Source organism: Falco biarmicus, chromosome 4, assembly GCF_023638135.1.
Source record: "Falco biarmicus isolate bFalBia1 chromosome 4, bFalBia1.pri, whole genome shotgun sequence".
Lineage (NCBI taxonomy): Eukaryota > Metazoa > Chordata > Aves > Falconiformes > Falconidae > Falco > Falco biarmicus.
Window position 1 is genome coordinate 42,626,291 of NC_079291.1, and position 16,259 is coordinate 42,642,549.

The 16,259-nt window shown below is 39.3% G+C and overlaps 1 protein-coding gene across 1 annotated transcript in view; it reads right to left on the bottom strand.

The window, feature by feature from the left end:
- The window catches only part of PIP4K2A (phosphatidylinositol-5-phosphate 4-kinase type 2 alpha), a 115,256-nt gene that overhangs the window by 28,725 nt on the left and 70,272 nt on the right, over positions 1 to 16,259 (bottom strand). Inside the window, exon 4 of the mRNA XM_056334280.1 lies at positions 5,548 to 5,700. Coding sequence (XP_056190255.1) covers positions 5,548 to 5,700 — 153 coding nt within the window. The remainder of the gene's footprint in view (positions 1 to 5,547; positions 5,701 to 16,259) is intronic.

Consider the following 16,259-nt stretch of genomic DNA (forward strand, 5'->3'; position numbering starts at 1 on the left):
GACAATACATCTAAAAGAAATATATAAACATACCTTAAATATATGCTGAAATGAAACTTTTCCTTTAGGAGGAAGGAGGGTATTACCTGTTCCTTGAACATAGGGTGAAATCCTGGCAACACACAGATGGCACTGCTGAGCTCTCCTTTAACAATGTCAAAGGGAGCAGTAGGTTTAACTCCTTTTTTCTGGTCCATGCTCTTGGGGTCAGGAGCATAGGTTTAAAATCACACCAGATTTGGAGGTATTTCAAATAAATGTTTGATTTTGCTCTCAAATACTATTTGAGTACTTAACGTGAACATGCTTAACTTACACAATTTTACATGGTCAAACTACATCTACAAGCCCATACAGCAACAGCTTTTCTAATATATGAAAGTCTGACCCATTTTAAGCCTAACAGTGGTTGTAGTGCATTTGAATAAGTAAATGATGTTCAGCTGAAGTAACACCTGAGGAGTAGCAAGGAGCCTTCCACTGATAACTGGTAGTATACCAATAATATAAGCAGCCCAAAACAATTGCCAATTACCATTAAAATGTAACTGAAAGCAGTATTTCACACTATGTATCAGAAAATAATACAGTAGTTAGAAACTGGCTAGCATAGAAATTCAGAGCATAAGAACCTAACACATCATATATATTTGGGTTAAGCGTAACACTTAGAAACCTAGCTGGTTCATGCTCCAGGCCATTTTTTCTTTCAGTGTAGAAAGAAGGCTGGTCCATGCACAATGGACTCTACAGTCTAGTCATAAATAACATGATGCTTTGCAACTTCAAGCATGGAGAAAGACATTATTCCTCCCGTTTTCTTAGAAGTGGTGGACTTAGTGGGCTTTTTTAGTGGTGTGTTTTTGTTTTTTGGTTTTTTTTTTAAACTTTGAAAGAGAAAATAATGATCTCTAGTGTTTCTACTCAGTACTAAAAGCGTCAGACTCATCTGATGAGTTGACAGAAAGTGTCAGTGTTTAGACTGAAGTGTTTACCATCTGTCTGAGGTTATGGGCCTGACTGCCACTAAAAAAAAAAAAAAAAAAAAGGGCATCACATCAGACACAGTAAATGAACGAACGCAACTCCGTTTTGGATAGCAACTATAATTTACAATTGTCAGGACTATTATTTCCAATTCAAAAATTTTAATTTGGAATTCCTATATATACTTATATACTGTTACTATAGTAACTTCTGACACTGCCTCAAACCTGGTTCGCTTTTAGTTATTTACACATTTCTAGTCGACAGCCTTAGGCTTGGAATTTGTTCTTTTTGGTTTTACTTTTGATAGCTTTTTAAATTTTAAATAGTAATAATAATACTGTAAATTGTGATGCACCTAACTTTGTTACCTTTGCAAAATGCCATGCGATATTACAATGGAACTCTACCCAGAAAGAAGAAAGCTAATAACTCAGCAAAACTAAGTTATTTTATTTTCATTCCTAACAAGTTACTAACCATTTTGTTTCCTGAAAATAACCTGATTTCTCCAAGGTGTACAGTCATGTCCATTATAACTCTGGTTAATTGAAAACCAGGCAATCTAGACTTCGTATTTTTAGACTTAGAAGTGTTTACAGACTATGCACAATTCCTGCTCTATTTGTAAATATCAAAATATACAGACTGTGTAACTATAACCTCAGTTCCCCACAGCTCCAAAGAACAGACAGGCTATTGCACCTTCAGACAGATGGGAGGGAAGAAGGATGGAAAGAATTGGATGGGTTTGTGGACTAAACATCTCCACAATTTCTAGTTACCAATAAAATTACCTTTATTTTTACTTTTCAGTGGCAGTCTACATGCCTCTTTCTAACCTTTTGGTGACTACTCAAAAAAATCATTGGTACTTGGAGTTGGGCTTTGGAGCTGTTAATGGAAAAACTGCCCTGCTACATTTTGCTGCTGACCAACTAACTCCCAGATGCCTCAGCAGTAGCTTTGTAGTTCAAAATGGTGTAAGGAGACTGACAGTTATTTTGCAAGTGCCAGAGACAAAGACTAATTTGGTGAATGAAGAACATATCCAGTCTCTCACACTTCTGACTTGTCATGGGCCCCTCCCCAGTATTCTTTGTTTAAAGATAGCTCTCCTCTTGTGTTTATTATTAAGCAGTTCAAGCTGTCTTGGAGAAACGTTTGATAAGGCTTGTTTGGTCCCTAAGCAAGGGCAAAGGTACTTCCAAGGTCTAGAATGATTCTATCAGCTTAGAGCTGTTAGCCTTAATAAGGAAACAGGTGAGTAAATACGGTTTAAATGAAACTCAAGAGTTTCAACCTGGGGAAGAAACTTGGAATGAATTTGTAGTGGGGATAGGTGGGGGGAAAAGCCTGAGAAAGAGGAAAGATGATCTGTCATAAAAGGCATTTATTTTGCTCACAATCATTTCAGAAGTAACTGGAAGATAATTACTGCCTTCCTGGGCAGGTGAAAGAGGGTGCAAGATGCAGAGGGTTTTCAAGTTAGGTTCATAATGGATAAATGATCTCACTTTAGGTCCTCTGGGGGTACTTGATCTCTAACAGGGGAGAAACAGCCTTCTAAAACTCACATGAATCACCTCCCTAGCCTTCATGCACCTAAGAAAGGTTTATTCCTCCCAGGATGATCACTGCATTACATAACTGGGTCTGAACATGCCTGCATGTTCCCTGCTTTAGAAGGTTGAGCCTTTCAAATACAGCTCTGCTCTAAGAGCAGCCTGGCACAGGGTATGATGTAAGCACATGCCACTGGAAGTCCCAAACTAGTCCCAAACATGATCACACTCAGGCTGTGAAGCACACTTAACAGGGCCAGAAATTTTCATATATGTGCTACATGCTGCTGGTGGTCACTGAACTGAAATTGGAGAAAAGCTAACAAGCAGACTTTCCCCTAAAAATCCCATATTTGGTACTTCTGCGTGCAATTACAGTTAGCTTTGTTAACTGTGGCAATGATTACAATTAAGGAAGACACTGGGCAATAAGGTAAGTATGTAGATCAGTACAGGGAACTTGACATTTCCTCTATTGGCAGGAAAGACTATGACAAAATAAAATTGAACTTAAGAGAACTTGCTTTATAGACAAAGATTTCCACAGGAGTACCAGTGCAGTCTCTGAAAAATCTTGCACTACTGCAACTATGCCATGCGACAGAACCATAAAGAACAATACCAGCGAATTAGACCAGTCTTGGACTGTCCTCCGGCATTAGTTCTGGAATCTGGCATCTGGAATGGAGGAACTCACATGCAAATTAAGGTCTCCTCTAAAACAGGATGATCATATTCAGACTCTTAAGTAAGAACAGTAACTGGCCTCAGTTAATACCTTGAGCCTTGCCCAGAATTATCTGGGAGACAGCTAGCTGGCCCAAAGCAAAACCACAGCAGGGACCACTAATGAGCTCAAGTGCCAGTGGATGTTACCTGGCATTGCATTGCTCATTAGTAGAAAGGCGGTCTAAGGCCAGTCTTTGTAGGATGAATTGGTCAAGGGAATTATTAAAACCTTTCCACCAGGACAATGGGTTCTCTGCACTGTCAAGCAGGCTAAGTAAGTTCCACTTGTGAAAAACATCTAGAGAAATGGGAGGACAAGCTGCTGTACCTAGATTCCAAGCATTCAATTTCCAGCAGCAACACACAGGACACTGTATCAGCTGTCACCAGAGTTAATGGGATTTAATTGAGATTTTCTTTAATTAATTCAAACGATTTCATTCAGTATTGCTGAAGATACGAAAATTAATTTCATTTAAAAGGTCAATTATTAAACTGTCTCTGTGCTTGAGTTCCTCTGCATTTACAGCACTTTGTAAAGTGCTCTCAAGTTCTGAGACAAAAAGAAATAGATATCGTATCTTTATGAACCTTTTGGAGGCACCAATGAGAGCTTTCTCATATGAATGTTTTCCCAGTATAAAGTGAAATTAGATGCCTGGTACAGATAACTTTCAGATCATTATTCCTTGTAACCTAGCCTATTATGAACTCTGATGTTTGAAAGCATTAATGGAAAGATTCCAAATTTTTAAGTTCATTCACGTCAGTGCTGTCTTCATTGACACCCTTGAAAGGAGATGACTGTTTGAAAAGCAGTATGATTTTCAGACGGATTAAGCCTCAAAATCTAATCATTAATACTAGCTTCTAATACCGAATACAAAACAGACTAAAACTTTGATTTTGCTCCACTGCTTCATAGCTCAAATCCAATATTCTAAGTTTGAGAACTCTAATAAAAAATAGACCCCAAATTACAATTAGATGTTTTAAAAATTCTCTTCAGTAAAACTGTAATTGAGAGATGGTCTTATGAACATTTCTGTAGTGATGATATTTATCTACATTAAAACAAACCCATGGTGGTCCTGCATGTTATTTAAACATAAGAACAACATACAGGGAGAGAAAAGAGTTCAGATCTAACTCATTGAAGGCTTCCCAAGCTGCTCTGGACTTGGAGGGCATTCAGCAATCTCCCTTCAACACAAGAAGAGCAGACAGGGAGACAGCCAAATAGCACCACAAAGATAGCTGGCACCTTCAATCCCAAGTGCCTCTAAAGTATGCTTTTCCCTCCCTTCCACCTCAAAAGATTGCTTTAAAACTGGTTTTACAAACGTAACAGTATTAAAAAAGCACCAAACAAAACCACTGCGAGACAAAAAAGAAACCACCTAAACCAGTGACAACAACGCCCCAACGCCAAATGTCCTGAAGTCTTTACCTGAAATCCCAACCCATGGAAGTGAGCAGGAAGACGGAAAGGATAAAAATCCCTCCTATTTGGTATCGTATCATAGATTATTTTTAGAGGTTTTTCTGATTTCTGCAGCTTTAGAGTTTATTCAAACCGATCTAGGGCTAAGAAAATTAGCACTGATCTTATTAAGGCTTCTTGTGTTCCCCAGGTTGTGCTCCTCCCCATGCCATCCACACAAATTATACACTGGCACTGTATGAAAGCTATCAAGGCTGATTTAAGAAATCTCCACTGTTCACTTTTGACTTTACTGTTGTTTATGGAAATGCACATTAGGAAAACCTGGGGTTTTTATTAGCAGGAATTTTACATTAATTATATCCAATTTTTCATTTCTCATACAACACAACTTTAATTTTTTGAAATCTGCTGTTAGTGAAAGACAGAACATTCAGTCATCAGACCAGGAAGAAAGAGGTCACCTGCACCATTCACATACACAGACATCTCTCCAAGCTAGCGCACAATAAGTAGCTTCAAGCTGGGAGTCCACTAGCTGAAAGAAAGACCATCTTCCTAGTATGGCGAAGGAGCTTATGGCCTCCAAGTTAGTATCTCTGTACCACAGACATATAATTTTACTTAAAGCTAGCTTAGATATGTAGAGAAGTGCAGCCTTGTGAATTGCAGACCTCAATACACTGCTCATGCAAAAGGGAAAATGTCTGAAGTGGCTCTTTTCCCAGAATTATTAATTTAAAACTTTTAGCACCCTAAAAAATATTTGCATTATAATATTTAAGGAGAGATCCCACACTCTGATAATAAATAGTACATTACCTGATGGTATTTCTTCAGTATGTTGTGCATTTCTGCTACATCTTCACTTGTTATAGTTTTGATGATATATCTTTTGTCATAAGATGTATGAAAGCGGGCACCACTCCGTGCTTGGGAATCATTGGCAAGGGGCGCACTTCTTGTCAATGAATTCTGTCAATTGATTGAAAACATAAAAAAGCACCAAGTCAGACAAAAATATGCAACTTTTAATTAGAACAAGTATAAGCAATTTAAATGTATTTTTTAATCTCTTTCAATACACCTGCACCAAGCTGAATTCTGCAAAGCATGTAATCACAAACTGCATTATCTTGATAAATCACTTCAAAAATGAGAACAAAAGAATGTTTGGGGGATGGTATTTGCCCATCAGTGGTTCAAAAGTCACTCTCAATGCTGAATGAGAATGTATCACACTTTATTATGTAAACATTATCAGCTTTTGGGAAGAAAACACATGAATGAAAAATCCAAAAGGAACACTGTATTACACCACAATAACTATAAATAGAGGATTCACCTGTAGTAACAGTATCACTTTGAAACTGAGCGGGATTTGCTCTTGAGCCCGTGTGATCTGGTATGTAAACAAGATCACAGCCAGATTTCCAATTTCTAATACCAGAGCTATTCCAATGGTTTCATACCTAGTGTTAAGCAAGTAATATTATTGTACAGTACCTCCTTTTGTAAAATAGGCTTACCCTACTACAGACTCAAGAGACGAAGATGAGTTAATAACTGTATAGTAGTTAGAAGAAAAACTTCTAGAGATTAGTGACCATTTTTAGAGCAATACTTGAGACTACCTGCACTTCAACAGTAGCAAGAGAAGCGTTCTGCTTTTTTCGGAAAAGAAGTATTCAGATTATATTCTTTTATATTTAAAACCAGTAAAAATAAATTGGACAAAGTATAACAACTTGGTTGTGCCTGGAAACATCTATCTTTACCAGTAAAAGTTTATGCCAATTGTTACATACGTGAATGACATTTTTTTTTTTTTTAAATAATAACTAGTAACAGCAGCAGCACAACCATGAGAAAACAATAATGTTCTTACACCCCATGTGTACTTTCATAAAACCAGACCATACTCTGAAAAGATTAAACAAGTTAATTACAGACTGCTGGAACCCTTCTATGTTTATGAAATAAACTTGCAGTACCCATTTGGTATATCTCTACTGGTAGCAGAAAACCCCAGCTCCTACTATCGTTCCTCATTGTACCATACTGCACAAACAGCTGTTGCTAAATTGAAATTACTCCCCCCCCTCCACAATCACATAGCATAACATTCTCCCTGCTAGAAGAAAAGCCATTTTCACAAAAGTTTTAATAAAGTTTTGTATGTAGATATTTCAGATTCCTAAATGGCAAAAGTCCATCTCCAGCAGCTACAGAACATGACACATTTGTGCAGTTTGATAAGGCACAGTGAACTAAGTCACAAAACAGATTTACACTAGAAGAACAATGATGCTTTCAGAAAGTAATTAGAAATAGGCTCAGTCCACCATCACCAGGTACTAAACCCGCAAAATTTTATTTTTTAAGAGTTATATTTTATTTGGAAGTTTTTACCATTGATAAATCCATTCACAAGCTTTATGGACTTCAGCAGGAGCTGGACATGCCAATTCAACCCCAGTGACAGAAGGTCAATAATTATTATAAAGTAATAACCTCAACAAAGAGATAAGGGCAACTATACCCCCCAATTTAAGGCGGCACTTGAACACATATAATTATGTCTCTGTATTTTGGAGACCCACTGACTTCAACAGACCTTCAGCATAGCTGTATTTATCCCAAATGCAGGATGCTTTCTGAAATCAGTTTAATATGAAATAAGAATGTTTTCCCCCAAGGTTACTTTGTTCAACTGAAATACTCAGGAGTAGTAGGAATAACAGTAAATCACCTAAAAGCACACAGGCTCTATGAAGTTTTATTAGAACGACATATAGGAGAAATAAACATTTGCACACTTCTCCCTGTATATTTCTAGGCTTGTGCACTGAACTTGAATCATTAGAAATTACTAGGATAAAAAGCAGTGTCTTTCTCCATTATCCTCTCTATTCACTAAAGAAAGGATGAATATAGGTGTTTCCCTGATGTTTATAAATAAACAATTTTTCTAGACTGATCATAAAAGAGCTTTAGTGACAGCCACTGCAGACCTTCTCTGCACTAGCTTTTAGACAGGCAATCTTAACAGATGTGAGTCCTGATACACCGTCACCTCACATGGTATTGAAGATACTAGAGAAGGGAATTTAAGTACTCCTGCAGTTTTCTTCACCTGTTTTCAGGTGTTTCCTGTTCAAATTCATTTCCCACCACTCCACCACTGAAATATTTTAATGTACTAATGAAGTCTATTCAAGAGAACAGGTATCATTAACAGATCAAATTTTCTTAATGCTACACCTGACATCAGTACTCCATTAATTCTCAAACTGAATCATAGAGTTAGTCACAGAAATCATCCTCTGTAGAAACCCTCTCTGTTTAAAAGTCAGGGTTTGGCTTTGTTTCCAGGGCATGTATTTAATAGTTTGATGAGCAGCTGAAAACAGAAGTTTTAAAACATTGTGCAGATTCAGTTACCTTTATCACAAACTAGAAAATATGATGTAACATAATTATTTTTAATTTTGAAAAAAGCTGAAGCACGGGTAATCTTCCATGTATGTAGTGAATTAAGCTACTGCTAAGGTATTAGGCTGTAATTCAGCAATAATAAAGGCTACTGGGTAATTATTGGTTATTGTTCCCAGCAAAAAAAGGTGCATTATTCTGAGGTTAACTATTGCAATAAAGCAGTAACCACAGTTTTGTGAATATAATTTTCTCTGAGAACACTAGTCTTCAGACCATAAACCCTGTGGTATAAACATTGAAAACCATTAACCTGGGGGGGAAGGCTTAAGTCGCTTTGCTATAAAAGGCTACAAAAAAAGTGTACTTGCTATTTTGCCACTGAACTTCTGAAGGAAGGAAAGTGGGAAGAAGGACCTCAACTAGTACCATTCTCCAAAATTTCAAATACTCTTAAGGTGTATTTTAACATTCTTCACTAAAGATTTGTCAGATCTGAGTGAAATTCAGACCTGGGAGTAGTCAGTATGAATGAAAAACCTTGCTAGCACAATGCCTCAACTGAGGTACAACACAAGGGAGATACTTCTTCTCTGGACTTTTCAGTTGCTGAAGCTCAGTTACTAATTCTGTGGTCAGAAAAGGACGAAACCAACCACTTCTGACCTCAAACCTTTCAAATGCTATTCCTATAACCATTTGATCTTTTAAATTAAATCTGTCTTCTTTTGCCTTCATAAGCACTATTTGCACAGGAGAGCTCTTCTGAGTGTGAGGCCTTAAAGTTCTTCCTACCTTCCTCCTGTCATCCCACTATTAAGCAGGAATGTCTAGTATATAGCTATATTTATGTAGGAACCCATCAAAACAAATTTATTCAGATTTTCTTTTATGTGGGGGGAAACGGTGACAAAGGATGAGGAAAAGGCTGAGATCATTAGTGCCTTCTTTGCCTCAGTCTTTAATAGTAAGAACAAGTTGCTCTCCGGGCACCCAGCCCCCTGGGCTGGAAGACAGGGACGGGGAGCAGAATGAAGCCCCCGTCATCCAAGGGGAAAGGGCCAGTGACCTGCTGCACCAACCAGACACCCCCGGTCCGTGGGGCCGGACGGGATCCCCCCGAGGGCGCCGACAGAAGGGCTCACCCGGCCGCTTCCCAGCACGTAGGAGCAGCCCTGACTGACCAGGCAGGTCCTGCTGACCGGAGCTCAGCCAGGGACACCCAGCTGCAAAAGGGCAGGAAGGAGGATCTGGGGAGCTACAGGCCTGGCAGCCTGATCTTGGTACCAGGGAAGGCTGTGGAGCAGGTCATCCTGAGCTCCGTCACACGGCACGGGCAGGACAACCAGGGGATCAGGCCCAGCCAGCGCGGGGTTACGACAGGCAGGTCCTGCCCGACTAACACGGTCTCCTTCTGTGACAAGGTGACCCGCTCAGTGGGTGAAGAAAAGGCTGTGGATGTTTGTTGTCTGCTTGGACCTTAGTAAAGCCTTTGACACTGTTTCCCACAGCGTTCTCCTGGAGACGCTGGCTGCTCAGGGCTTGGATACGCGAGCTCTGCGCTGGGTGAAACCTGGCTGGCTGGCCGGGCCCAAGGAGCGGTGGTGAACGGAGTCAAACGCCGTTGGTGGCCGGTCACAAGTGGTGTCCCCCAGGGCTCAGTCCTGGGGCCAGTCCTGTTTAATCTCTTCATCCATGATCTGGGCGAGGGGATCGAGTGCCCCCTCAGCCAGTGTGCAGAGGGCACCAAGCGGGGGGAGCGCTGATCTGCTGGGGGGCAGGAGGCTCTGCAGGGGGGTCTGGGCAGGCCGGGCCCATGGCCGAGGCCGGTTGTAGGGGGTTCAACAGGGAGAAGTGCCGGGTCCTGCACTGGGGACACAACAGCCCCACGCAGCGCTACGGGCTGGGGAAGGGTGGCTGGGAAGCTGCTGGGCAGTGGAGGACCCAGTGGTGTTGGTCAACAGCCGGCTGAACATGAGCCAGCAGTGTGCCCAGGTGGCCAAGAAGGCCAACAGCAGCCTGGCTTGTATCCAAAGCAGTGTGGCCAGCAGGGCCAGGGAAGTGATTGTCCCCCTGTGCTCTGCACTGGTGAGATCGCACCTCAAATACCATGTTCAGTTTTGGGCCCCTCACTACAAGGCAGACATTGAGGTGCTGAAGTGTGTCCAGAGAAGGGGAACAGAGCTGGTGAAGAGTCTTTTGCACAGGTCCTATGAGGAGCAGCTGAGGGAATGGGGGTTGTTTAGCCTTGAGAAAAGGAGGCTCAGGGGAGACCTTGATGGCTCTCTACAACTGCCTGACAGGAGGCTGTAGGTCTCTTCTCCCAAGTAAGAAGTGACAGGACAAGAGGAAACTGCCTCAAGTTGCGCCAGGTGAGGTTTAGATTGGATATTAGGAAACATTTCTTCACCAAAAGGGTTGCCAAGTGTTTAACAGGCTGCCCAGGGAAGTGGTGGTGTCACCCCCCCTGGAGGTACTTAAAAGACATGTAGATGTGGTGCTTAGGGACATTTTAGTGGTGAACGTGGCAGTGCTAGGTTAATCATTAATGATCTTGAAGGTCCTTTCCAACCTAAACGATTCTATGATACTTGATACATGCAAAAATACAGACAGCATAAGCAGTAATAAATTCTGACTTAAAAAGAATTAATGGGTGTTAGACTAAGAGAATGAAACAACTAGTACTCTTTATCATGCTTCTTTCATTACAATTCAGGCTAAATAAAAAGTGGGAACTAGTCAGATTCAAATACAAATGAATAAATTCAGTCATATTTTAAATCAACTGGAGGAAACCTTGTGAAGTCATGGATTTTTTTACTGATTCTTGTTTTTTCCAGCAATAGCTTTTTTCTAATGGAAATGAATTCTGCCTGATTGCTAACTACAATGACAATTTGCAAATACAACTACTGTACTGAAAATGTTGCTAACAAGAGAATACAGAGTATCTGTAGATAATTTAGCACACACTTTACTGTTTCCTAATGTTTTACTGGGTTAAAAATGCTGATGCATCTATTTTTTAGTAGACAGCTATTTTATTATTAGTTAGCTATATCAGCCTTAATTAAGAATGCATACAGCTATCATTTTACCACATGCACATTAATTTGGTAGAACAAACCAACCCATTTTATCCTAAGCAGCACCTTTCCATACATGCACAGGTAACCCAAATGCCCTCTCTACAATACCCTGACTAGTAATAAATTAATACTTTGGATCAGATGTTTAAACATTAAACATGTTTAAGATAAAAACAACCTCTAATTATACCACCTCTTTAACACACTTTTTTTTTTACTCTGTCAATGTAATGTTCTCTTCAGATACAGAATGTAGTTTCTTTTGAACTTTGAAAGAAGGTGGAAGACTGAGAACATTGTTAATATTACCATTTACTGTGTTTTCTTTTGATACTTGCAAAAGTTTATTAAATAAGTGCAGTTTAAAAAGCTGAAAAATATTGTGCTGATTACTAGCAACTGCATTACCACTTTCTTGTGCTGATAAATGCATGGCTGCGTTTTGCCTGTGGACAGTTTTATTTGTCACGGTTAACTCCCACTTCTGTGAACAGAGAAAAGGTCAAATTTCTTCCAAAGTAAAGCTTCCAGGTACCATGCAAAATACCTTACCTCTCAACTATACTAGTTATATTTGTTTATAGCTAGAAATCAGTCCTCCATAAAATACATACACTGTTGCCTGACCATGATGATAATGAACAGTTAAGTAAAGAGATGACAAGAATTGGCCTGCACTGCTAAGTCATCATTAGCAAGTAAGTTCAAGGCACAGCCTCACTGAAAGGATCAAACTAGAAGAATTTAGGGGCTTCAAAGAGAAAACAATATGGCTATTTAAAGCCAACTAAGATCCTTCCCTTTTGATGCAGGTAAAGTTAACTTACCTGTTTGACTCAGGCTGCCAAATAAAACTCAAAGCGTTTTGTGCCCCATTCAGTGTCAAATGCTAACAAATTAATAGTACATATATTAGAAGTGAAGCAATTCCTTGTTGGAAAATGCCTTTCTTGTAAGTTAAGAAATGGCCATGAAGGACCTGCACTTAGTCACTTGAAGCACAGCCACTAGTAAACCTATAATTGGTAAGAAATCTCAGCCAAAAATATCAGTAACATCCATGTGATGTCCAATATGCACTTTATACCACAGAGACTGTGGAAAGTTCATGGGGTTTTCTCTTAAAATTAGACTTTACACATATCTAGATAAGTAAGAGTTTACCTTATTCTGGGGTTATCCAAACCAAGTTTAAGTCAATCATCTTAATGCAGACAATAATAAGAAAGTTACATAGTACTCCTCAGACCGACTGAAAACACACACTTACTTGAATTGTATGGCTCTGTAGTTCAGGCTGCTATCAGGTACACTGTATAGACTTGTCTTACTGTCAAATGTAGTTTTGTGAGACAGTACATGGTTAAATACTCCTGTGATCCAGCTGACTTTTGGCACAACACAGATAAATTTCAGTGATGATTTCCACAAAAAGCGAGTAAAAGGAATTTTATGATAGACATCTGTGCACAAATGCCTTGGAAGAAAAGCTGATTGAACCTGCCTAAAGAGAGCAGTGTGGGGCTTTTTCCTCTGCTTCCTTGTTCAGCACTAAACTCAGCTACGGGAGACCCATTGCTGACCAGAGCAACAAGATCTTCTTCGGTAGGGCGTCCATAGTGGACTGGAAAGGAATTAAAGAGTGAAAATCAAGCACCTCCCTTTCCCAAAAGCTGTGTTGAGGAAAGGGGAACGGAGAGACAGATCATGGCAAATACCAGATTGAATTCCCTCTGCCTCTGCTTCTTAATTAGGGGAAGACTAAATGGAACATGAACAGATGGGAAATGAGCCACTACTCACTTAGCACAGATCTATGAGTCACAAAGCCAAAACAGGGAGGATGTCCTTCAGATATAGACAAAAAATGCATAACTTAACCCTCCAAAAGATACAGATTTGATGATCTAACAGCCCTTTTACCATCACTTACTGCTACTACAAAGCACTACCATAGTGTGTCAGGAACCAGTGGAGCGTGTATCTAGCTGTACAACTTTGAAGCATTAGTCATAATAGGTTAATAAAAATCACCTGCTTGTATTATAGCATTAGGGAGCACAAAACTCAAAGAAAAGAGGGTCACACTGCCCTGTCCCCTTCAGATTTTCCCAGCCTTCTCCAGCTCTGCCACGGTGTGCCTCGGTCCTCTGGCACAATTAAAACATGTCAGCCACACATACCCTGTTCCACTTAACAGCTTCACTTAGCAACTCACTTCAAGTCTCCTGCTCCAAGTGTGTGTGTTCTGCCAATTCCCCATTCACTTCTCATTTGTGAAGTTTTAATCTTGTGCCTGCTGGTTTTTTGGTCTCAAGAGAAAGAAAAGGTTTTGTACTTTTGAAGTGTGAATACTTTTATGAGGTCATTTAAAGACTATGCTAAATTACTTGTGTAATTACTTATACAACTGAAGACACATTTAACATGCCAAGCTCAGAGACACCTCTACTAGATAAATTTCTTTTTCACGTACCTCCCCCTCTCTCCCAAACAGTTTCCCTCTGAGAAATCACTGGCTAGAAGTCTCACTGCCCTGACATGAATCAATATTAAAAACATCACCTATATGGTACTGAATAGCAGGCAACCAGAAATACTCATCTGGTCTTCAGTGCTGAAGGGCTACAGATCACAAAGAATTTGTCCCATACCACAGAATTAATTTCTGATAAAATAATAAAAATACAGCTTTAAATATAAATGGGTAAGTAAGCTACACCACTTACTAGTACTTCCTTTCCCAAAGAGTTCTTGATACAAAAGTTAATCAGCACACCCAAATTACGTATCATCATTTCACACAGGAACAGCATATTCTTTAGCAAATTAACTGAAAGGTTATTCGGTTTTACTATAGACCCACTCTTCCTTCAGTAACTCCTTCCCAAACTTAACAATCTGTGCAGACTTTTATTTCCTACAGTAAATCTATATTAGGTAAGAATTTTTTTTTCCACAAGTGCTTTTTGGAATCCACAATTCTTTGAAGTTCACAGGAGCTTTTCTGCAGCCTTCAACAGAATTTCATAAACTAGAATCCAACAAAACTGCTACCCATCAGAAACCACTTCATTTCACCCAGCCATTCACCAAATGAACTGCAATCTCTGCTTTTGGTCAAGGTACAACTTCCAAAAAGGCATTCTTGTTTTTTAAAACTTCAAAAGACCAAGATTCACCACTGTATTTTGAATTTTAATTATTTCCTTTTCCAGTCATTTCTAGTTATTCTTTCCTAAAGTACCTAGTGTTGTTTTCCTGCAAGGATACTCACATACTACTTCTCAATTCTAATTTTTTCAAGTGCAGCAGGTCAAACTCTGTCACTCCCACCACAAGGCATTCTCTATGTCCTTACATACCTTTGACACTGTTTTTCTGTATCTTTTTCTATATCCAAATTTTCAACATCCTTTAAGATGACTAGCACCAAAACTATATATAGTATTAGCTTCAGGTATAAAATAAACAGATGTTAAAAAAAGTTAGAGCTCTTTCTGGTCTTATTTTATACCTTCCAGTTTATCCACCCAAGGATGCAGTTACTCTTAGACAGGAGCTAACAGCAGCGCTAAATTCTTGTCCTCTTTCACTTCTTGTTCCTTCCCAGAGCTACTGCCTCCCTGAATGCAGCCTTCACTCTCTGTAATTCTGCACTCCTTTTTATCCATATAATTATTCATCTGACTGTATTAAAAGACATCTTATTTGGACAGGCTCAGAATACCAGGTGATCAAAGTGGGTTTTGTACAAAATCCTTATCTTTATCCCACTTTGCCATTTGGACAGATTTTGCATCTTCTCTAAGGTTTCATTATGTGAAATGTCAACTGCTCATTGACAACTAAATTTTTGATTTTTGTCATTTAATCATCTATTATTTACAAAAAATATATTTTTTATTGCAAAGCCCCACGTTAATTGGCATTTTAAAAATCAAAGTCACAAAATATCAAGCCAAATATTTTGTAAGAGGCATCCTCAAGAATCCTTAGAAGGCAGCTAAAATACCCCCTAATGCTTTATAGCCTCTGGAAGTCTATTTTTACTTTGCATGTTGGTCAATATAAATAGCAGCCTACTGTAATTAAGTAACAGTAATGATATTATTGATAGTGCTAGTTATACCAACACTAGATCTCAAAAAAAGTAAACTGATTTCCAGAGAGATTTTGGTTGCTTCTAAGAGCAACAAGTTAAGCTGTTTGGAGCTTTTTTCCAACTGAAACCATTTTTCTGAGGAACACACATGGAGCAGAGCCACTAAAGTACAGGAAAAGCGTGTCCCCCTGCCCACTCCCTCTGTAACGGCAAGCTATATTTGTAACTGGCAAAGTATTGCCCTCCTCTTCAAAGATGAGCTGTTGGCGAAGCTCTTCCTCCTCTGCCCACTTTGCTTAAGATGTTCACAGCACAGATATTTATCTCCACAGTGGGAGGCCAAGGATTAGCCACAGCCTCCAAGAGGGTGGAGAGATTTAAAGGTCAATTTAATTAGCTCATTCTAGTATCTTACACATCTAATGTAAATGTCATAGTTAGAAAACTGCTACCTTAGCAGACAAGATTATATTTTAGAAACTTTGAGGACGTGAACTGTGTGTTGGATGTAATACAAATACTTAAAGTAACTAACCTAAAAAGGGAGCCTAATAAAAATTGTCATTGAGTCAGAACTTTTCCTAAAAGAAGGAGAAAAAGGGCAATAGAAGAATCCTAGTGATAAAGCATGGAGAGCTTTAAAGGAACAGCAATATTTCAAACTGACTGGCTTAACAGCGTCTCATTGATTTAAATCTTCCCCATTTCTCGATGTCTGGACAGAGGCAAACAATGGTTTCTGGTACTGTGATCTCATCTGAAAGTCGTGGAATGCTAAAATGAGCTTTTTACAAGCCCTGTGTACCCTAAAGACAAATCACATCACATCCCAGGCTATTTAAGAGTGCCTCTGGGCAAGCTTTGCATGAACGAATAGGCAAAACCAAGTGCACAGATGATGC